Source organism: Lycium barbarum, chromosome 7 (genome assembly GCF_019175385.1).
Source record: "Lycium barbarum isolate Lr01 chromosome 7, ASM1917538v2, whole genome shotgun sequence".
Lineage (NCBI taxonomy): Eukaryota > Viridiplantae > Streptophyta > Magnoliopsida > Solanales > Solanaceae > Lycium > Lycium barbarum.
Window position 1 is genome coordinate 89,734,480 of NC_083343.1, and position 24,250 is coordinate 89,758,729.

At 36.8% G+C, this 24,250-nt stretch overlaps 2 protein-coding genes across 2 annotated transcripts; both read left to right on the forward strand.

Annotated features, from left to right (window-relative positions):
* Nucleotides 1-12,177: 12,177 nt before the first annotated feature.
* On the forward strand, nucleotides 12,178-16,056 carry LOC132602320 (uncharacterized). The gene is made up of 2 exons (XM_060315218.1): nucleotides 12,178-12,289; nucleotides 14,927-16,056. The coding sequence occupies exon 2, from the start codon at nucleotides 15,360-15,362 to the stop codon at nucleotides 15,888-15,890; it is 531 nt and encodes a 176-aa protein (XP_060171201.1). The 5' UTR covers nucleotides 12,178-12,289; nucleotides 14,927-15,359; the 3' UTR covers nucleotides 15,891-16,056.
* Nucleotides 16,057-16,214: 158 nt separating this feature from the next.
* Nucleotides 16,215-17,547, forward strand: LOC132602321 (uncharacterized). The gene is made up of 2 exons (XM_060315220.1): nucleotides 16,215-16,643; nucleotides 16,730-17,547. Exons 1-2 carry the CDS (start codon nucleotides 16,548-16,550, stop codon nucleotides 16,949-16,951), a joined length of 318 nt encoding a protein of 105 aa, XP_060171203.1. The 5' UTR covers nucleotides 16,215-16,547; the 3' UTR covers nucleotides 16,952-17,547.
* Nucleotides 17,548-24,250: the final 6,703 nt, after the last annotated feature.

Genomic DNA, 24,250 nt, shown 5'->3' on the forward strand with positions numbered 1-24,250 from the left:
CTCCCAACACTTGGATCTCTTGATTTTCACCTTTCAATCCTTGATTTTACTTGGGTTTGGTTGGATATATTTAGGAGAAGGTTCTAGAACTTTCATGGACTTGGGAAATGTTGGAAATGAGCAAAAATGTATAAGGGTCGAGTGTATAACTTAAAAAAAATCTTGAACCGACCCGATTTACGGTCCACTTTTACGGACCGTAAAAATTATACAGTCTGTATAATTGGACCCTAAAATCCAACCAGTAACTCACCTCTTCTGGAAATAATTTACGGTGGAAGTCAGCCAGATATACGGTCTTAAAAATTATATGGTCCGTATATCTGACCGTAAAACCCATTTTTTCTGAAAACATATTCTCATTGATTTGTTTAACATTTAATCCTTCCAATACCTGCTAAACATGAACTTAACCCCTTATAAATATAAGATAAGCTCGTCTAATCTCATTTAACCTTGGTAACTCCCATATCCAAGGCTAGAACCACTAACACACAACGAATTGCAATATACAAAACCACGAGGCATAATAATATACCCTTATAGCTATCACCGGATCACTAACGGATATAGACACCTTAGAAGGATTAATCGACTCGGGTTTCACCCCAAACTGACCAACAATAAAGGGGGTAACATACGACAATATAGATCTGGATTTATCTCTGCATATACATCATGAGAAGATACTAGTAGTATACCTATAACCATATCAGGCGAAGACTCGAGATCCTATCAACCAACTAATGCATAAATACAATTTTGAGGACCGGTTGAGCTGGACGCTCCCCCTCTGCCTCTATCGCGGCCTGCTAATGTCTGAGAGCCTTGTCCCGAACGGCCTACAAATAATGACAAACAAGCTGCTGATCCGGTAGGCTGAACTACACTTTTACCACCCCTTGATGGACACTCACGCATAATATGACCTAGCTGACTACAGGCATAACAAGCATCTGAACCCAAGCAACACTGCCCAGTATGTAGCTTATGACACTGAGCACACCGTGGTAAAGATGGCCTCATCTGGCCTGAATCACCTATATACTAAGAACAAGAGGTTCTAGAACCCTGACCTGGTCCTGAATAAATAGATCGATCAAATCTCTATCCTGTAAATCGCAGAGGTGCACTAGCCGTTGAATGGCATGAATGCCTAGAATACTGTAGTCTCTGATCCCTTCTGAACTTACTACCAGCTCCAGAAGATCTAACTCCCTTACTATGACCCCTATCATGCTCACCCTCAACCCTTCGCTGCTGGTGATGCTCCTCAAGATTCAGAGTGTGTTTTGAAGTACTGGAAATGTCTATTCCCGTCTGAAGTGAAGCCGTCATACAGTCATCAATAAAATATGGCCCCAATCCACTCTCAAACCGATAAACACGGTGTTCCATGTTAGCTACCATAGCTGGCGCATATCTAGCCAATGAATTAAAATGAAGTCTATACTCTCGAGCCCTCATGTTCCCCTTTCTAAGGTTCAGGAACCTATCAGCTCGAGCCTGTCGAATCTCTGGCGGCAAATAATGTTGAAGAAAGGCATTTGTTGTTACACCTCAAAATATTTTTCGTTTATGCACAGTGAATAGACTGACGAAGGGCACAACGTACATGATATTTTGATAGGTAAGAAATAACATTTGATGATTCTAAATGAGATTTCAAAGACAAGTGAAATAGGAGACGGAAGTTGTTAAGGAAAGCAAGGTATAGGTGGTGTGTCGGGCAAGATTTACGAGTATTGAATTAGTGATGGCTTAATGATGTTTTGGAGAAGAGTTATAATATCCCTTAGATTGTTAATGAGGTGTTAAACAACTGTCAAGAAGGTTCCATAAGGATTGGAGATCAAACGAAGTGATGAGAACAACATCAGAGAAAAGATGGGTTACACGGCCGATTATACGATCCGTATAATGTTATACGGTCCATATAATGGTCTGCAGAATCGTCACAGTGAAGGTCCCTCACTGATGGGATTATACGGTCACTTATACGGACCATATAATGCTCACAGAAGCGAAGTGTGGTTGGGATGATTTCACGATCATTTACACGGACCGTATAAGTGTCCGTATAATAATGTCGGGACAAATTTTTATTTTATAAAAAGAGCACCCCAAGTTCATTTATTTCATTCTCATTTTCTCTCCACACCTTAAGAACTCTCTAGAACACTCTCCACACTTCTTCTACAAGAATCCAAGAGAAATGAAAGGAACTCATTGAAGTTCATCTAAGCCAAGAAATTCCAATGGAAGTGAACTAGGGTTTTGGTGCAAGAGAAGTATTTCCACTCAAGGCTTATTCCTACATTATCTAAGGTGAGTTTTATGATCTTTTCATGTTGTTTAAGGTAATGAGGGGTTGAAAGACTTAGATTATGGAAGGAGAAAGAAAATGGGTCACAAAGATAAGAATAATGAGATTTTGAATAGTAGTTGCAATGAGTCATGAATATTCATATGTTGTGAGTGTAAGTGTGCTATAAGTGACATTTAGAATATGGAATAAGTATTATGTGTGAGAAAATGCAATAGTGAACTATGACCATGATTTTGGAGGAATTGAAGTAAAATTGTGAAATGTGGATAATGTAGATGAATGATGATTGTTACTTATAATGTTGGGAATGTTGTTATCGATGTTTGAGAGTTTATATGTAATATGATGGAAGTTGTATAAAAAAAGGAAATGTTGCCCAATTTTCTCTAGCTTTAGTAAGCACGTTCTTATAATCGTTTAGCTAATGTTAATACAAACTCCCTTGAAGGTAAAGACATGAGCGTTGAAGGAGAACGATCAAGCGGTAGAATAGATAAAGGGAAAAGGTGTGTAAGGGTAGTCCCTTCTTTCTAAGGCATGACTCCTATGGCATGAATCCTCCTATCTTTCCATATTTTACTACAAATCAGAAATTATGAGTCTACGATTATAAAGAGCTTCATACAAGATAAAGAAAAGAGATACATTACGAGCATGACAATACTGATGATGAATCTAAGTCTAGAAGTCCTAAAGCTCATGATATGACATTCCTACGAAGCTAATGATCCTTGTATGATTCCTATGATATTATTTTCCCTACCTCTCCATGACTTTCTTACATTCTGGGAACTATGAGTCAACGTTGATAGAGAGCTTCTTATAAGATAAAGATGAGAAATATATCATGAATACGATAATAATGATGATAAGTTTAAGCCTAGAGATTCTAAAGCAAGATATGATGTCTATGAAGTTAATGATCCTATTTACGATCCTTTGATGTTGTTCATGGTGTACACTCACCTTAAAATGTTAGTTCCTTCAAGGTGAGATATGATGAATATGATTACTCCATAATGTAATCGGGGGTTCTCGACCTTATGTCACCCCGATATTGTTATAGATTGTCTATAAGCTCTAATGTATGTCCTATGATCAATGTTCCGAAAAATTACGAGCCTATGTTCATAGGGTGTTTCATATGAGATAAAGGTAACAGATATATTACGAGCACGATGACAATAATAGTGGTAAAGATAATGACGACGACGATAATAGTGATAATAATAACGATGACGATGTTAATAGTGATAATGATAATGATGACGACGATAATAGTGATAACGGCAATGATGACGACGATAATAGTGATGACGATAATGATGACGACGATAATGTATGTGATACTGTCACTATGAAAAGCCCGGAGGACATGTATGTGATACTGTCAAGCCACTATGTGACTGAATACGGATAAGGTTTAATGTGTAGGAGCAGATACGGTACTATGATATATATATATATATATATGATACGATGATGTATGCGCTATCATGATACATGTACTATGATTATATATGATATAGGCATGAAAGGTATCCACCCTTAAAAGTTACGCAGGTTATATCTTCATCTTATGGCTTATGATTTCTCTATTATGTTCATTTCATTCATGCCTTACATACTCTGTACAATATTCGTGCTGACGTCCGTTTTCTTTGGACGTTGTGTTCATGCCCACAGGTAGACAGGGAGGCGACCCAGGTTTATAGAAGCCGATAAGCAGACTTTTGAGAGCACTCCATTATTCCGGAGGTGCCATTGATTTACTGTTTTGTGTACATATATGTTGTTGGGCACGACGGGGTCCTGTCCCGTCCATATATCTAGTACTCTAGTATAGGGTCGTAGATACGTATGTGTGGGTAGCATGGTCTCACGATGTCCTTATTGTATGTATATTATTTTGATAGCCGAAGGGCTTATGTATATAAAGGTAATTATGTTCAAAGTGAAAAATGGTTTTCCTATGATTCGAGTATTAGATTAATGGATGAACGCTTGATGTGTACAATGGGTAATGGTACGAGCGGTGCTCGGTGGTTAGCCTCGGGTACCCATCATGGCCCCTAGTAAGATCGTGACAAAAGTGGTATCAGAGCAGTTCAGTCCTAGGAAGTGTTTACGAGCCGTGTCTAGTAGAGTCTTGTTTATGGTGTGTTGTGTGCCACATCTATAAACAGGAGGCTACAGGGCATTTAGGATGGTTACTCTTCTTTCATCTCTAAGATCATGTGATAGAGCTAAGCCATAGGAAATGAGATTCCTTATACTAACCCTTGATTGCAGCAGAAGAACTGTATTGACAAAAGAAAGTGATTGATGACATTGAAAGTTACAGAGGTATGCCCCTTCGTTGAGGCTACGTTATCGGAATATGTATTTATATGATAATGGATTGGTTGTCATAGAGGTAAGTCAGTGTAAGTACAACAGAGGAATTTACTAAAGGTATCTCTTGATGATAAGTTCAGTTATAAGTTTGTGAACTAAACAAATTAAATGAATCAGAACAAAGGTAAGCGACGGTACGAAAAATGTGTGTCGAGTAAGGTAAGAATATTGAGGTATAATTGAAATGTAAAGCTGAAGGATGAAAGGGAAAGTAAATAGGAAGGGATAACAGGGTAGATCGCTAAAGGATCAAGTACATCTCGAAGTGTGATATATGAGGTAAATTTCGACATCTTTGTGCTTTTACTTGAAAATGGGAGCCCTGTGTGGCTGAGATATGTCGTACATATATATTGGCCCTGTGAGGCATTGTTGGTATTTGCTGCGTGCAGGTTTTGGGACAGTAAAAAATATAGAGGAAACTCCGCCGAAATTTTCCTAGAATCTAAAGGAGATAAGATATAAGCTTGTAATATGTCCTAACGGGAAAAGATGTTGTGCAAAAAGTAATGGCAGGACGAGATTAAGTTAGGAGTATCGTTAACAACTACAAGAGATAAGTTAAATACTATTGAATTGATAGTAATGGCGATTATAAGATCGACATTGATACGGTAAAGAGAAATGCTAGAGTAAATTAGGGAGACTGGTAGTGCTAAAACACGGCATAGGAGAGGAATGGTAACTCTAATAGAGTGCGATACTGGAGTATTGATTGGATGGATAAGCATGAGTAAGATACAATAAGTTAATTAACAAAATAAAGTAATAGCATGACTGATGCAGAGGTATGAAATACGAAGGGGTATAACGAATGTGAATCCATTGGTAAAACAACTTATATGGTAAGTGTAATAGGGCTAATTAGAAAGAGTAACAAGTTGAGTATGCTTACTTCGCAAGGTTTATTCTACTTTACGAGCAGGCTTGCGAACGAGGTAAAGAAGTGGCACTCTATAGCGTTCATTATGATCAAGATATAATGAGAGCGTGGCAAGAACTGTAATACAATGTAAGAAAAGTATAGTGAGGAAGCGACTAAAGATGTGACATGTTCTATATGAATAAAGAATGAATGCAGGTGTGAAACCAGCGAGCGAGCCCTGGGGCAGTAGATAAGAAAGCTTATAACACCTTGTTAGAAAAATCCAACATAGAGGTTTCGCAATGACAGGAATGATAGCAAGCAAACTTGAAAAAGGAATCAGAGAAATGTGATATGGCAAAGTAGTAGTAGTTTGTGATTTGTATAATCGAGAGTATGAGTGATATCTTTAGCTGGATGTAAAAGACCAAGACTACAGAAAGATGAATAATGAAATAGGACGATTGTTAGAAAAAGGATCAACACAATAAGGATGAGAGGGGATAATTAGAATGAACAGAATAAGTTTTGGAAGCGAAGAATGGATTATACAAAGGTACTATATTCTAAAGGACAAAGCGGTACTAAGTTAAGAATAGGATTCCTCGTGTGAAGAATAAAGGATTGATTATAAAACGGGAGGAAATAAGATAAATTGAGGAGGAAGGAATGTAAAGGAATAAGAACGGGAATAGAATGAGAAGGAAATGCGCCGCAAAGTACGCTCACTTAAGAAGTAGTCGTGTTATGATTAAAGGAAGATGCATCTCCTACGAATATCCTATACCAAGTTATAACAAGTAAAGTATATGAAGTAATGAGTTGAAAAGAAAAAGGTGGCCATGAGTTATGAGTTTACCGTACGACGATAAAGCGATAGAGCAAAGCTATCATCAACAACAAATACAATATGATTGTGATTGGTTTTGAAATCAAAGTTGAGTGTAACACAAAAGTAAAAGAGTTTGAGGCATAAGGGGTATTAGTTGTGCATGAGACTCAGGCCCTGGAAAACAAAGATGCCGTTACAAGTGAACTTTGAGCACCGAAGAAGAGGGCAAGCGACATTGCATAGATGGTATGGATAACTAGACATACTACTATTGTGAGCATCCCTATGGGGCAAAAAGTTGTTAATTGGAGCGGATTTAGACATTGACTCATAACTACCAGATGAGCTAAGTAAAATACATCCTCGTTCGGGTTGTTATGTCGGTTGTATTACTCAATTACAAAACTGCAAGATAAGTATGTTAAGACTTCACACATGAATTATCGTAGCTATAAATTATGGGAAACAGCATGAATAAGATGTAGTATAGTAAGGGATATATGAATTCAAGATTTGAAGGTGAGGCAACGGATCTGAGAATGGTACAAGTAAAATGCTTAAAGAGGGGAAGCGAGTAAAGAGAATACAAGTGTAGAGATTGAAACGATGGATCCGAAGATGTGACAGATATAGACTCTAAAACAAAGAGTGAGAGTTGTGCAGAAATGAGTCTAATGACTAGTAAATAAATGAACATGAATCGAGCAGGCATCTGAGACTATACTGGAAATCATTCGCGAAAACCACCGAACCTTCAAGGTCGGGTATGCTATGGATATGAATATGAACACGAATATGTATACGGATATGGATACATGTATAGGTATAGATATGTATGTACACGAATCACGCAAGAACGATTATGTAACTTGCAAGTATTTATGCGCCGCCAATGAAACCAAGTGGGTACTTAAAAAGAGGAGTAAAAAGTAAACAAGAATAGTGTGGTCATGATACTTCGGGTCAGTTGAAGGAAAATATATGGTGAATTGAGTTGAAATGTTGAGTTGGGATTATCGTTAAGGATAAATAGGATAATTACTTGGAATATGATATAAGTACATGTTATATGCTTCCTACGCTAGCCCTGGGGGTGTGACAACTTACGAATGCAATAAAGTCACTGAATGAAGAGGGGCACGACATGATAGACGGGTCCTAGTTAGAATTGATTCTTTATAAGATCATCATAACCAATATACTCGTATAGGGTCGGTTCAACATTCGAGGACGAATGTTCCCAAGGGGGGAAGAATGTTACACCTCGAAACAATTTCATTTATGCACAGTGAATAGACTGACAAAGGGCACGACGTACATGATGTTTTGATAAGTAAGAAAAAAAAATTGATGATTCTAGATGAGATTTCAAAGACATGTGAAGTAGGAGACGAAAGTTGTTAAGGAAAGGAAGGTATAGGTGGTGTGTCGGGTAATATTTACGAGTATTGAATTAATGATGGCTTAATGATGTTTTGGAGAAGAGTTATAATGTCCCTTAGATTGTTAACGAGGTGTTAAAAAAGTGTCAAGAAGGTTCCATAAGGATTGGAGATCAAACGAAGTGACGAGAACAAGATCAGAGAAAAGATGGGTTACATGGCCAATTATACGGTCCGTATAATGGTCCGCAGAATTGTCACAGTGAAGGTCCCTCACTGATGGGATTATACGGTCACTTATACGGACCGTATAATGTGCCGTATAATGGTCACAGAAGCGAAGTGTGGTTGGGATGATTTCACGGTCACATATACGGACCGTATAAATTTATACGGACCGTATAAGTGTCTGTATAATATTGTCGGGATAGATTTTTATTTTAGAAAAAGAGCACCCCAAGTTCATTTATTTCATTCTCATTTTCTCTCCACATCTCAAGAACTCTCTAGAACACTCTCCACACTTCTTCTACAAGAATCCAAGAGAAATTAAGGATCAACTTCATCAAACCAACAAAATCAAGTGTAAGGAACCCATTGAAGTTCATCTAAGCCAAGAAATTCCAATGGAAGTGAACAAGGGTTTTGTTGCAAGAGAAGTATTTCCACTCAAGGCTTATTCCTACATAATCTAAGGTAAGTTTTATGATCTTTTCATGTTGTTTAAGGTAATGAGATTTTGAATAGTAGTTGGAATGAGTCAGGAATATTCATATGTTGTGAGTGTAAGTGTTCTATAAGTGACATTTAGAATATGGAATAAGTATTATATGTGAGAAAATGCAATAGTGAACTATGACCATGATTATGGATGAATTGAAGTAAAATTGTGAAATGTGGATAATGTAGATGAATGATGATTGATTCTTATAATGTTGCGAATGTTGTTATGGATGTTTGGGAGTTGATATGTAATATGAGGGAAGTTGTATAAACAAAGGAAATGTTGCCCAATTTTCTCTAGCTTTAGTAAGCACGTTCTTATAATCGTTTAGCTAATGTTAATACAAACTCCCTTGAAGGTAAAGACGTGAGCGTTGAAGGAGAACGATCAGGCTGTAGAATAGCTAAAGGGAAAAGGTGTGTAAGGCTAGTCCCTTCTTTCTAAGGCATGACTCCTATGGCATGAATCCTCCTATCTTTCCATGATTTTCCTACATATAAGAAATTATGAGTCTACGATTATAAAGAGCTTCATACAAGATAAAGAAAAGAGATACATTACGAGCATGACAATACTGATGATGAATCTAAGTCTAGAAGTCCTAAAGCTCATGATATGACATTCCTACGAAGCTAATGATCCTTGTATGATTCCTATGATATTATTTTCCCTACCTCTCCATGACTTTCTTACATTCCGGGAACTATGAGTCAACGTGGATAGAGAGCTTCTTATAAGATAAAGATGAGAAATATATCATGAATACGATAATAATGATGATAAGTTTAAGCCTAGAGATTCTAAAGCAAGATATGATGTCTATGAAGTTAATGATCCTATTTACGATCCCTTGATGTTGTTCATGGTGTACACTCACCTTACAATGTTAGTTCCTTCAAGGTGACATATGATGAATATGATCACTCCATAATGTAATCGGGGATTCTCGTTCTTATGTCACCCCGATATTGTTATAGATTGTCTATAAGCTCTAATGCATGTCCTATGACCAATGTTCCTAAAAATTACGAGCCTATGTTCATAGAGGGTTTCATATGAGATAAAGGTAACAGATATGTTACGAGCACGATGACAATAACAGTGGTAAAGATAATGACTATGACGATAATAGTGATAATGATAACGATGACGATGTTAATAGTGATAATGATAATGATGACGACGATAATAGTGATAACGGTAATGATGACGACGATAATAGTGATGACGATAATGATGACGACGATAATGGTGGTGATGATAATGATGACGACGATAATAGTGATAACGATAATGATGACGACGATAATGGTGATGATGATAATGATGACGATGATAATAGTGATGACGCTAAAGATGGTTTTGGGCTTTTACGTATATGTGCCTATGTATGTCTATTATGAAATCCCGAGCTTATATGGTCGGGTAGAATATATATATATATATATATATATATATATATATATATATATACTGCGCGCGCACCACTGCAGTTGGGTACAGATAACACTGAGCCTTGGTAAGGCCAGGTACGGACAACACTGAGCCTTTGTAGGGCCAGGTACGCATAACAGCAAGCTTTATTATAGCTGGGTACGTAAGATACCGAACCTATATGGTCGGGTATGATACTACTATGTATTTAAATGTATGAAAATCCCGGAGGACATGTATGTGATACTGTCGAGCCACTACGTGGCCGAATACGGATAAGGTTTAATGTGTATGAGCAGAAACGGTACTATGATATATATATGATATGATGATGTATGCGCTATGATGATACATGTAGTATGATTATATATCATATAGGCATGAAAGGTATCCACCCTTAAAAGTTACGCAGGTTATATCTTCATCTTATGTCTTATGATTTCTCTATTATGTTCATTTCATTCATGCCTTACATATTCAGTACAATTTTCGTACCGATGTCCGTTTTCTTTGGACACTGTGTTCATGCCCACAGGTAAATAGGGAGGCGACCCAGATTTATAGAAGCCGATACGTAGACTTTTGAGAGCACTCCATTATTCCGGAGGTGCCATTGATTTACTATTTTGTGTACATATATGTTTTTGGGCATGACGGGGTCCTGTCCCGTCCATATGTCTAGTACTCTAGTAGAGGCTGGTAGATACGTATGTGTGTGTAGCATGGTCTCACGATGTCCTTATTGTATGTATATTATTTTGATAGCCGAAGGGCTTATGTATATAAAGGTAATTATGTTCAAAGTGAAAAATGGTTTTCCTATGATTCGAGTATTAGATTAATGGATTAACGCTTGATGTGTGCGATGGTAATGGTACGAGCGGTGCTCGGTGGTTAGCCCCGGATACCCGTCATAGCCCCTAGTCAAGTCGTGACATTTGTGAACTCCTGCCACACGAGTGGGGATGCATTAACCCCTCTAGAAGACACCTAAGTCTCATACCAATAGACAATAACATCTTGTAATCTATAGGAAGCCAACTCCACTGACTCGGTGTCTGAAGCATGCATCACCCGAACCATCCTTAACATCCCATCTATAAAGTTCTATGGGTACTTGTTTTATTTCAACCCAAAGAATTCTGGAGGGTCTAAATTAATAAAATCTCAAACTCTGGCACTAACAGCCCTATCACCATAACCCGCACCTTAACGCTGGGCCTGGGCAGCTACCAACTAGATCAATAGTTAAATAGCCTCTCACATCTCCTGACATGAGGATCCATTGGAGGAACTGGGGGTACAAGAGCTGGAGCTGCTCTATGCTCATCTGGAGCGGCGAAGTATGAGAGGACCGAGATGAAACCTCATTCCAGGACTCGCCCTGCTCAACCTCTATAGGTGGTACCCGTCCAGTTCTCCTACCGGCCACTAACTTGCCCTTCTGAGTCGTTGAAGCTTTCCTCATCATAGGCATTATTGAAATCATAGCACAGGATTAGGAAAAAGGGAATCCTCATAACATCGCTCTATCGCACGATCTAGGATGAGAAAGAAACATTAATCGTCCTAAATGTCTTGTAACTTCCCGTTTATAGGTGTGGCGTGCTACACACCCATAAACAAGACTCTACTTGACACGGCTCGTAGACAAACCCCAGGACGAACTGCTCTGATACCATTTTTGCCACGACCCTATCGGAGGGCCATGACGGCCACCCAGAGTTAACCTACCGAGCACCACAAAACACACAAGCACCTCATAATCATACCTGAATGGGTCATAATGCTAACTAATAGATATCATAATCTGTAAAGGGATACAACCCAAAAGGTATATATATACACGTCATCAAACTGTACCCATGTATACAAGCCGACAAGGCTGTCAAAATGATATAACAAGATATGGACTGAGAAGGTCATAGAACATATAATTGTGCATATATGTCTACGAGCCTCTACATGGAGTGCATAACATAATAAGGCCTCATTTGTTTGCACTTAATGGGGATCTGAATCTGAATGGTTAAGATTTCAGCCCATTAAGTGCATTTGTTTTTTTTTTTAAAATAATCTCTTAATAGGTCTGGTATTGTCTGATTCGGTCAGATGTGTGGAAGAGTCTAAATACTATTCAGACTCTTTTTAAAGCCCTATTTTATTTCCCCAAAAATCTCTAACGTAGTTTTTTTCTCTATTTACGCCTGAACTCTCTCTCTCTTCCTCCAACAGCTCGGCTCTTTCTCTCTTTCTCGAACAACATCTGCTCTCTTTTTCTCCTATTTCTTCAAGTAACAGTCGGCTGAAATTCTTTGCTCTACTGGTAAGATTTCTTTGTTTATTAAATTGTATATTCACAATATTCTTGGCATTTGCCTTTTTGGTAAAGTACGTACACATTTTATTTAATAATATTAAGAATATGTGAAGATTATAGAAGAGAGAAAGCAAAAAGTAAGATCATTGGTAGTTTAAATACAAAAAAAAAATAGACTATTAATAAGGAGCTGTCAAAATCCAAAAATGGGTCAATTCTAGTTGTTACATGGGTTAGCTTTTGGGCCAGCAGGACAAGTTAACTAAACATTTTTGCCTTCGGAGAGTGCCTTGAAGTTGACTTTCCATCGAAACATCTATGATTTAGCTCGTATTTGTTGTTGGTTGTATTATTTTCTTGTGAAATTATTGGGTTTTATTTTACTGTCCCAAAGATTTTATGGGTACTATTAGACTTTGTTGAATTAGGATTTTGAATATCAATCGATAATCTATATAAACTCTTAGCTTGTTTGATTTTCAAGCAAAGGTTTTTGCAATCAAAATTGTTAGAGTTTCTTTTGTCCTTTTTGCATCGTTAGTTAGCTCAGAGGTTAGAGGCGGAGTCAGGATTCGAAGCTTGTGGGTTCGGGTTTCTAATTCTTTAAAGTTACTGGGTTCTTAATTACTAATTTGTACATATTTGACAAAAAATTTAATACAAATATATGGTTCGGATAAAAGCTACTTGGTTCGGCCGAACCCACGCCTGAAGGGCTAGCTCCGCCCCAATCCAAGGTGTATAGTTAACTAAGTTGCTTGGAATCTCCAAAATTGTTGTCGCACCTGTGTCGGATTCTTCAAAAAATGCTCTACTTTTGAAAGATCCGACACGCACCCGTCGACATTTTTGAAGAGTCCGAAAAACATAGATAGTTAATGTTGTTGGTGTTTCTTGAATTTATTATTTGTGACATAAAGGAGAAACTTTATGATGCTCATATATTCCATGCAATCTGATTATTCATGTGTAGTAATATGGTCATTATGTTAAGGATGATGTAGCATAGCATGTATGCTTGAGATTCACAATGTGCCATCACTATGGATTACACTCCATAGCGGAATTGGCCGCTGCATGAGGTTATATTGACCTGTGACTTACTTTTAAGCTTTAGGGTATGCAACTGAGCTGAAATGTGTATGCATTGGAGTTCTTTTCTTTTACTATAGGAAGCACTCCAACTCATTTAAATACATGTCTTCTGGTTGTCACAATCTGAACAAACATCCAAGTTTTTCACCTGAACATATGTCGCAGAAGTGTGTTTGCTTCTCCATTTTTCCTTTGTTTCAATATCACTTTGTTATTTGAGTAACAAACTATGTAAAGGCATCAAAAGTGGTTTAAATAAATTGTGGTTACTCCATTCCTCACCTTAAGGTATTGTGCCAACTTTTAGATCATTTAGGATACATGAATTGGAGGGTGTTTGGAAACAAATTGGTACCTGGGGCATTTAAAGGAATTTATTGAAGTTTTGAGTTACTTTGCTTATCCATCGGAATCTGGACATGACGAGTCAACACACAAATTTTACCCCATAACTATATCTCTTTTTTTCTCAGAATGTTATAACTTCGTTTGTACTTACGTGCAATTATTAGGTTGTAATTGGCTGTCGTACTATGTTGACAACCAATGTAAAAACAATATCTCTACGACTCTACAATATATAATATTGAAATGTGTTGGGTGTCTGCACTTGGAAAAGCATGTTAGTTACAGTGGATTCATATAACAGACTTTGGCTAATCGACGGGCGATAATGTTGAATGATTTTTCTGGCATTTTCATGTATAATTATTGAGTCATCAACTGTGATTCACATTGTTTGTTTGAGATCGATGCATATCTTTCTTCTTATGTAAATAAGAACTGTATACGGTGAAGGTGTATAGTTAAATAAGTTGCTCAGACTCTCTAAAATTGTTGCCGCACCTGTGTCGGATGCTTCAAAAAATGCATTACTTTTGGAAGATTCGACATGCACCCGTCGACACTTTTGAATAGTCCGAAAAACATAGATAGTTAATGCAATGAAAATGTGCAATCTTACTTTAGAGTGCTTGAACTGGTTTGAGCTATATTTTATGCAACAATGTTGTTGGAGAGTAATACTGCCAATATTTCATGATAGCATTTAATTTGAGGTATGATCACCTGTTTATTTATCAAAGAAAGAACTTTTTATCACTATATCATTCTCCATGAAATAGAGTATATTTTATCAACTTTTATGAATTCTGGAAAAATGGGTACAACTACAAAAGCATTTATAAACCAACCTTAAAAAGATAACAACATTCACAAGATATATCTCCCCAGCTTCTCATGTTAATAACCATATCAAGTCCAAAAGACAACTCCATTAGCTTTGTCTCAACTTAAGGAGTTGTTACTAGTATCAAGCTTCAATCAAGACTGACACCATCCTAATTATCTTGACAAAACGATCTGCAAGACTGAATTGGTGTATTAGTACTTATACATTGCTTGGTGTTGTTGTATGTACAACTAACTTTTTAAGAAATTGGAAGTTTGGTCTTGAGGTTACTTACCATTTTAAAGTTTTGTTCATGTATCATGTAATTTTTGTTGTGTTAATCTATATGTTATGATCATTAGAATTATATATTTCAGTTATGGAACAAGCTAGCTAAAATTCAAGAGTTACTTGGAGAACTAAGGTAGTAAAAACTTATTAAGAAACTTGTATTCAAGAAGTGTCGTTGAATGGGAAACTTGGAAGTAGTTTGAAGCCAGATTCATGGAACAAGGTTAAGGTTGTTCTTGAGACTTCTCATGGCTTTGTAGTCACACAAAAGAAGATGAAGAATCAATATGATTATCTAAAAGAAAAATATCAAGCTTGGTTGCCAATAACTAAAAAGGATGGCTATATTTATGATCCAACAACCAATACTATTCTAATGTCAAATGAGGAGTGGGATGAGTACATAAAGGTTTGTTCACTATCTAGTAATTTTTTTCACTTTTTTATTTAAGGAGAAACGGTTTAAAGTGTATATTGAAAGTATAATCTCTTATATTTGGATAGGCTCATCCAAAAGCCATGACATTGAGGAGTGCACCTCTACCCTTTTCAGAACTTTGTACAATATTATTTGAGGGTTCTACTACAACAGGCATTCATGGTTGGAGTCCAAGTTGTACAACTCCGCGGCCTGGTGCCTCTTCCGTAGCTACTAATATAGATATAGATTCACTTGATGACATTGAGGATCTACTTGGTGATAAAAATTATGGAGCTTCTAAAGATTCTCCATCTCAATCTTCAATTCTGATTGAAAACAAGAATTTGGGAAATAAACGAAAAAACACAACGTCCCGATTGGCAATTGATGAGAAGATGAGTGATGCATTGGAGTTATTGATTAACAAAAATAACACGCCTGATGAAGAAGAATGTATCAAAAAAATAGACAGACTTGGATGGGGAGAGTCATTGTACTCTGCAGCCCTTAGTATATTTTGTGAAGGTGATAGCTACAAGAAAACATGGATGATACTATCAGAGGTTGACAAATTAGAGAACTATGTCAGAACCATGGGGGAAAATGGGGGAATTCATTGCTTTTGCTGATTAGCTAGTATTTATATTAGATGCAGGTTTTATGGAATATCGTCTTTATTTGTTTTGAATTTAATTTTTGGAACTCTGTGGTACTATATTATGCTTATGGAACATACTTTATTGGTGAAATGCACTATTTCTGTGTGATGTTATGCTTCATGAGTATAGAATAATTTTTTATAATCACTTTATTGTTGTTATGTAGTAACTTTTTTCTATCTTTGTAAATATATAGCTAGTTGTGCTTATTATTGTGTGTTGTATCTTTTTTTCTTGTTAAAACAGATTCAACATGGATATTGATGATCAAATATTATTGTTGATGAGCTTGTATTGGCAGAGAAACCGTTATAGACTCAAGTAAGATCGAAGAAATAGAGATTTAACATCATCTTTATCTGGTCAAAAGTATACATTAGAACTATTGTCCGGCTCTAATCGACAATGTATAGAATTGATGCACATGTCACGTGATGCTTATGTTCGGCTATGTCAACATTTTAGACATAATGGATGGCTTAAAGATAACAAACATATATATGTCGAAGAGAAGATACCAATATTTTAACTATCATAGGACATAATGAGCGCTACATCGTTATCAATAGAAGATTTCAACATTCTTTGCAAGCAGTTCACAAGTATTTTTATGAGGTTCTTGATGCAATGATGAAGTTTGCAAAAGAGATGATAGCGCGGACAACATTTGATTCAAATATGAATATTCCTGGTGCTCATAACAAATTACGAAGAAATTTTAAGGTATTATTTGTTAAACTATCATTAAAGAATTTCATAAGAAATAATTTTTCTGTTCATTTTTTTGACATATATTTATATATTGGCAGGGAGCAGTAGGTGCACTAAACGGGACATTAGTACATGCCGTTGTTCCTGCTAATCAACAAATTGTTTACGGAGGAAGAGGAAAAGGTAAATGCTATCATAACGTTATGGAAATATGTGACTTCAATATGGTCTTCACCTATGTTTATGCTGGATGGGAAGGGGTAGCACATGATGCATATGTTCTAACGGAGATTGTGTCTAATCCAGAGAATGGCTTTTGATTTCCTCCATCTCGTAAGTCATACAGTTTAAACAATTGAAATGATTATGTAACTTTTCAATAGGATCACCTAACATTTTTATTTTAATGTCAGATAAATACTATCTATGTGATGCGGCATATTTTAATACTCGAGGATTTCTAGTACCGTATCATAATATTCGATATTGATTAGGAGATTATCATCGCAGGCGTACCATAACTAAGGAGGAAAAGTTTAATCATGCTCCTGCACAGTTTAGAAACATTATTGAACGTTCTTATGGAGTCTTGAAAGCAAAATTTCCTATATTGGACAAGATGGCTCCATATCCTATTAATATCCAAAGAGATGTTGTTATTGCATGCTTTGCAGTTAATAATTTTATCAGGAAGGAGTGCATCAATGATGACTTAGTTAATCAACTTGATACGCCTCAAGTAATTTTTTATGAAGGAGGACAACAAGAAGAAGCATTGGATGAAACAAGTGGACCTAGTTGGACAGCTGAAGATTCTCAGATAATGACCGATATGCGGGACCAACTTGCACTCCAACTAATGCAAAAAAGATGAAATACTTGAGAGTTCTATATTTAATTTATTTGAACTTTTTTCTCCAGTGTTGGAATGTTAAAATTTGATGATTGTTAGTAGTTATTCAAATACTCTAATATTTATGCTTCTAAATCATTACTATATTTGAGATATTATTTTGCTTGGTTGGATAAGTTTGATTAATAGATTAATTTATGTTGAATTTAAATTTTATGATTACATTTTATTACAACAATCTTTTTTATCACTATATCATTTTTTAATAATTCAGATAGTTCAATAATTGTATCAAACACAAAATATTCATTTATGTTTTTAAATACTTTAATTTACCTCTCAAATAATAGTGTTGTTGTTTAAGTTAATACTGTATCTAATATTTTTTTGGTATGACTTTTAATTACTATTTTGTTTGAGTTATATATTTTTTATGTTTAAATATTGATATATTACACACATTTAGATGATGAAAAACAAACAGTCTTAATCAATTAGTGTTCAGATCTACAGACCACATCTTAATATTTAGATGTGTATTCAGATTCAGACATCTTAATCTTAAAAAAAAATGCAGCCTAAGAACGGGACAGGAGCCCTCCATGCCCACATATACATAAAAGAATCATACCATGCTAATCTGCAACTCCGGAACAAGTGGAGTGCTCTTGTACAATCCCTGAGAAGGCAGCCTACGGTCTGATCCGTCTCCCTGTCTACCTGCGGGCATGAACGCAGCGTCCACAAACAAAAGGACGTCAGTACGAATAAAGTATTGAGTATGTAAGGCATGGAAAACAACATAACATAGGTATGAAAGTAACAAGAGATAAGAGCGATAACTCGTACATCTAAATGCCTCTTAAGGCGGATGTCAAGCATGCTTTCTTTAACAGAAAAAAATATATATATTTTACATATACATATATTATAATACCGTCCCCGGCCATATAGGCTCGGTGTCATCCGTACCCGGTCATAATAAAGCTCTATTTATCCATACCCGCCATGATAGTCTCGGTAATATCCGTACCCAATTGCAGTGGTGGTGCACCATAGGTGTCGTACCTGGTCGACTATAGCGCGGCTCAATGTGAGAAAATAGCTATATATATATATATATATATATATATATATATATATATATATATATATATATATATATATATATATATATATATATATATATGAGAGCCCAAAGAAACGTTATGACTCTATGGGAGTGATGTAAGGTCGGTAAACCTCCGATTTTCATTATGGAATCATCATCATTGATATGTCTCACCTTGAAGGAACAATAACCATAAGATCAGATCAACAACAATAACAAAATCAATAACCGTAAGACAAGATCCATAATCATGAGACATCGATCAAGAATACCATAAGAACATTAAGAAACATAAGCTACTAGCATTTCTTGAAATAGGGTAACTACGGACGTCATTCGTATAGGTTTTGTATCAATGTGATCATGCCATAAGAAAGAAAGGGACAGCGTCACATACCTCGTCGCTTACTAAACCACTCAACGTCTATCCTTCCGAGCTTGCAAATCTACATTTAAGATGATTCATACTAAGGGTAAGTCGTTGAAACGTTTATATGATAAAACTAAACTATTAGGTGAGCTAACAAAATTTGCGCAGCATTTCTCTTGTATCATCTACTTCCTCTAAGTTTCAAAACAACTCCCAAACATCAATAACAACATTAATAATGCCATATCCAAAATATTACATTTAAATTAACCTCAAATCAATCCAAAACTTCTTTTTCAAATTCAATCCATAACCAATACTTCAACTTAATACCTTGTAATTTCTCTACCATAATTCTCTTCACTTCTAAGACTTACTAACCTCCAAATCAACCCAAAATAAGCAATAAGATGAAGAAAATACCTTTTTCTTGAAGATCTTTAGCCACACACAACTTGCTCCAAAATTTAATTCACCACCAATCCAACTAGAAGCAAGAACACACCTCTTCCATGAACTAGCTTAGGGTTTCAAGGCTTGATCTTCTCTTGGAATAGCTTGGGATGATTAGAGATGATTACAAAGGGTTGGAAGAGCTTAGGGGTTCTAGAAGGATCTGTTTTTGGTGAAATAATGACCCAAGGTCGTTCCCCTTTATTTTATAACAAAAGGGAAAAATTCCACCGCCTTGATTTCACGGTACACTTTCACAAACTGTGAAAAATTTCACTGGCCGTGAAAGTGGTCATGAAATCAGTCCAGTGACTCCTCTTCACTTCCACCATTTCACAGTGAGAAAGTTTTCATTTTCACGATCCATGAAATTATTCACGATCCGTGAAAATGACGCTACTTCTCAGATTTGCGTTCTGTCAGTTGCATTGAAAAGAAGACTAGCTGAACTTGAATTTACATACTTATGCATTCCATAACTCCTCATATTCTAGGAGATATACCTCTCTCAAGTTGGACAAAAAATCCGGTCAAAAATTCTGCGAGGTTTTCCCAAAGTTTCGACAAACTTAATTTCTTTGGTTCGCTTGTTCTCCAATCCTTCCATAACTTACTAAACATGAGCTTAAACAATCATAACCATAAGTTAGGCATGTATAATCTCATATAACCTTGAAGAAAACTTCGGTGTCCAAGACTAAGACAACTAACAACCATCGAATCTCAACATACAAAACTACGAGGTGTAATAGTTGCTTACTTATCATTTACTTTATCTTTACTTTATCATGACTTTATGACTCTGTTGCTTTACAGGATTTACAACAATCAACAGCGGTCCCCGAAGACAACCGGAGGATTTACAACAATCAACATCAGTCCCAGAAGACAACCGGAGGATTTTCCAACAATCAACATCAACTCCCCGAGGACAGCCGGAGACGTCATTCATCACCAAGTCCCTAAAGACAATTGGAGACATCATTCGGCCGCACAACCCCTTCATCATAAGCCACACGGCTCTATCTACTTTATTATTAGTTTATCACGACTTTATAACTTTATTTAACAACTATACCTTGAAGTTTTGCAGGATTTTATAACACTCAACATCATGTCCCCGAAGACTATCGGAGGCGTCATTCATTCAAGTCCCTAAAGACAGCCAGAGACAACATTTGGCCACACGGGCTCATCATCTCATAAGCTAATCATACTCATATTTATTATCATTTTACACTTTTTATGAATTTAACACTTTCAACTTTACCCCAGACATTACTAATGATTTTAGCATGAATTGTAGGTAATTTCTGCTTGAGACATTACAACACACCGTTTGCTAAGGAAACCATGTCAAGATTCTAGAGACAGTATTTCGACTCGTCACAACTTCATTTTCATAGCCATACAGAGCATCACATTTATCTAAATTATATTCTATTTTTACATATTACTTTATGTACTTTATTTTCTAATTATTTACTTTTAGTTTTGACAGGAAATACAATCTACACACATTAACTACAGCAAGAGACGCAACATAACGTGGAACTCTCTCTTACGCAGTGAATTGGGACAGAATTTGCTGTAGAGGAATATCAAACTCGCTAGCAAAGGTCACGAATCTACTCTCGAACTTCGCCTACGTCCCAAAAAAAATATGTGATATGTGGGGTTTTCAATTTTTTTCTTTCATATACAACGTTATAGCTCAATTCAATTAACTCTTTCATAATCCTACACTTTTTCTATATCTCAGCGTCGCCATAACTCGATACTGGGGCAACTTTGGAGGATCTGCAACGTGTCTAATAGTGTCCTATGTATGGGTGTGTTGTTCACCACATTTATAATTAGGAGGCTATAAACATACGTTTCATTCTCAAACACTCTTTTCACTTGTCTTTAACCCCTCGAGGATAAAAGTCCAATACTAGTACTCTTCTCAATGCCATGACCCAATTTAGCTAAGTTGCGCGAGCACCTACCTTTCCCACCTCGGTAAACGAACCCTTATCCCAACAATTGCAAAGTCATAACTAAAAAATTAAACAAGCGGAAGAGATAAAAATCACGTAAGTCTGACGATAATCATATAGAAATGTGCAGAAGTAAGGAAATACATCAAATTCGCCCAGAGTCTGGTCTAACCATACAAGAGCCTCTAACTAGATACTATAAGTCTGAAAGTGACAAAATACATCAAACACGAGCCAAAATCCAAGTACGCATCATCACCTATGTTATAGTATCTAAAAATACTAAGTCCGAATCTGTATCATCACAATTACATCACAAGAATATGACAATAGAAGCCATGGTGCAATGCAATGCAATAATGTATAAAATGTGAATGCAATGCAATGTTGTGTACACATGTACTCCAATGATGGAACATCACATCTCGGTAGCACAACCCATGGGGGACCCGCAAAGTCCATATACCTCACAGTTCCAGCACAGACCTCGACAACCGCTACCTTACGATTTTGACAACAACCTCGGTAAACGCTACGCACAACCTCGATTCCTGAACAACCATCGAATATCGTTCCTCACGTCACTCTCATCCAACTGAGCCTAACTCATAATAATGTTTCCTCAAGTATCATCAATGTATCAACAATATAACATGAAGGATGAGAATGCGTGCAATGTATGAGTTCAATATCAATAAGCAAGTCAATATCACAAGTAACACGTAAGGGCACACCAATAATATCATGAAAAAGGCTACACAATAAGCCATAATAGAACACTATCCTCGTATCAAATGTCAACAAGTAAGATACTACAAAATCATAGTCAAGATATATCAATAGTCTCCAATATCTACTATCTCCACGTGGCATCAAGCCAACAACAATAGAACAAGATAAGTCACAGCACAACGGGCGGCTAACCCCAATTACACAACAGGGCCCAACCTAAGGCAATATCCAACCCAGCTTCATACCCGAAGGTTTACATGCTTTCTCCAATAATATCGTCTAAATATATGCTTCGCTAAACAAAATCTCACTATAAGGTAAACTGTTACCTACCTGGATGGCCGAACAACAATATCTCCAACAATCACTCCTTAGACTTCCCTTTCCTCTGAGCCTCGAGATAAAGAAAGTCTAGGCACATTCGAATCAAGAAGAACATCAAATAAACCCTACTTCTATTCAAGACCCAAATCCCTGACCTATGGAATAGGGTTTATGACCTAGAAGGGTGAAATTAGGAATCTAAATGTTCCAATATGAAATTAAAGCTCTAGGTGGTCAATTTCGATCAATAGCAAGCTAGAATAATCAACAATTTACTCAAATTCAAATTCTAAGGAAACCCCTCAAATTTGGGTATAAACCCTAACTTCCAATTCCATAAATTAGTCACTAATTAGGAAGAAGCTATGAAATAAAGGATTCTAACCATCAATTCAATGCTTAGAGAAGCTAACCCAACCAACAAATCATGATTTAGAAGCCTAGAAAGGATACTCATCAAACCCACTTTGAATCTTCAATTACTTAAAGAACTATCAAGATAAATGGATTCTAAGGTGATTAAGGACAATGGAATAGTAAGGAGATTAGAAGAACTTACCACCAAGAATTTCCTCCAAGAATATCCTAGATTTTCTCACAAAAGCTCAGGTTTCTGAATAGAAATAAATGAGTGTCTTAGGGCTTTTAATACACAATTAATGAAATAACCAGGCCCGATACACAATTAATGAAATAACAAGGTCCGATACCATCTCGACGGTCTCTCAGACCGCAGTGACCGTCGGCCCTCAAATGCACTCTGCCGCTGTGGCGGCCCATCCCTCCGCTATGACGGTAAGGGTGCCGCTAAAGCAGACACGAGCACCAATTTCTCCTAAAAATAATCACAATCTCAATCCGAAATCCCTACTAATACTCGAAGCCATCTGCTCACAAACCACATATGTAGACACGCATAAAAACACGCTACAAACGCACTCGTTGGCTCAAAATTTCCAACGGAGGTCTCGTTGACCGAGTCAATCCCCGATACCTCAATTCCAACTTCCCCACCCAAGTCCCAAAATGCACCCGAGTGCATTGGGAACCAAACCAGATATGCATACAAGTTCTAAATAATCATTCGAACCTCTCAGAATTGACGGATTTTCGAAAAAGGTCCGTTTACCCAAAAGCAAACTTGAGTCAACTCTTTTTCGGTTAAGGCCCAAATTTCACAAAAAGTCGCCCGAATCAAATATAAACACCTTGAGAAGCATGTCAACAGTCCTCTCGGGTCAAATATGAGCTAAACATGCTCGGGGAGGGGTCAAAAGTGTCGAAAAGACTATAACGACTTAGCAGGTTGTTACATTAGCCAATTAAACCATCACTCGTCCTCGAGCGAAGAAGAGAAAAAGAATGGAAAAGTACCTGAATCAGCAAACAACTGAGGGTATCAGAATCAGTCTCCCAAGTGGCCTCCTCAACAAGAGGATGCTTCCATTGCGCCTTCACAGAAGCAATCTTCTTGGATCTCAACTTTCAAATCTGCCTATCCAAAATCGCAATAGGCTTCTCCTCATAGGTCAAATTCTCATCAAGCAATATCAAATCCCAACGAAAATGTAAGTACCGTAGACATAGTACATCTTCAGCATAAAAATATGGAAAACTGAATGAACTCCCGCCATGCCTGGCGGCAAGGCCAACTCATAAGCAACATCGCCCACACGGTCAAGAATCTCAAATGGCCTGATATACCTCAGACTCAACTTGCCTCTCTTCTCAAACCTCATAACACCCTTCATGGGTGAGATCTTCAATGGAACTTGGTTACCAACAACGAACTCT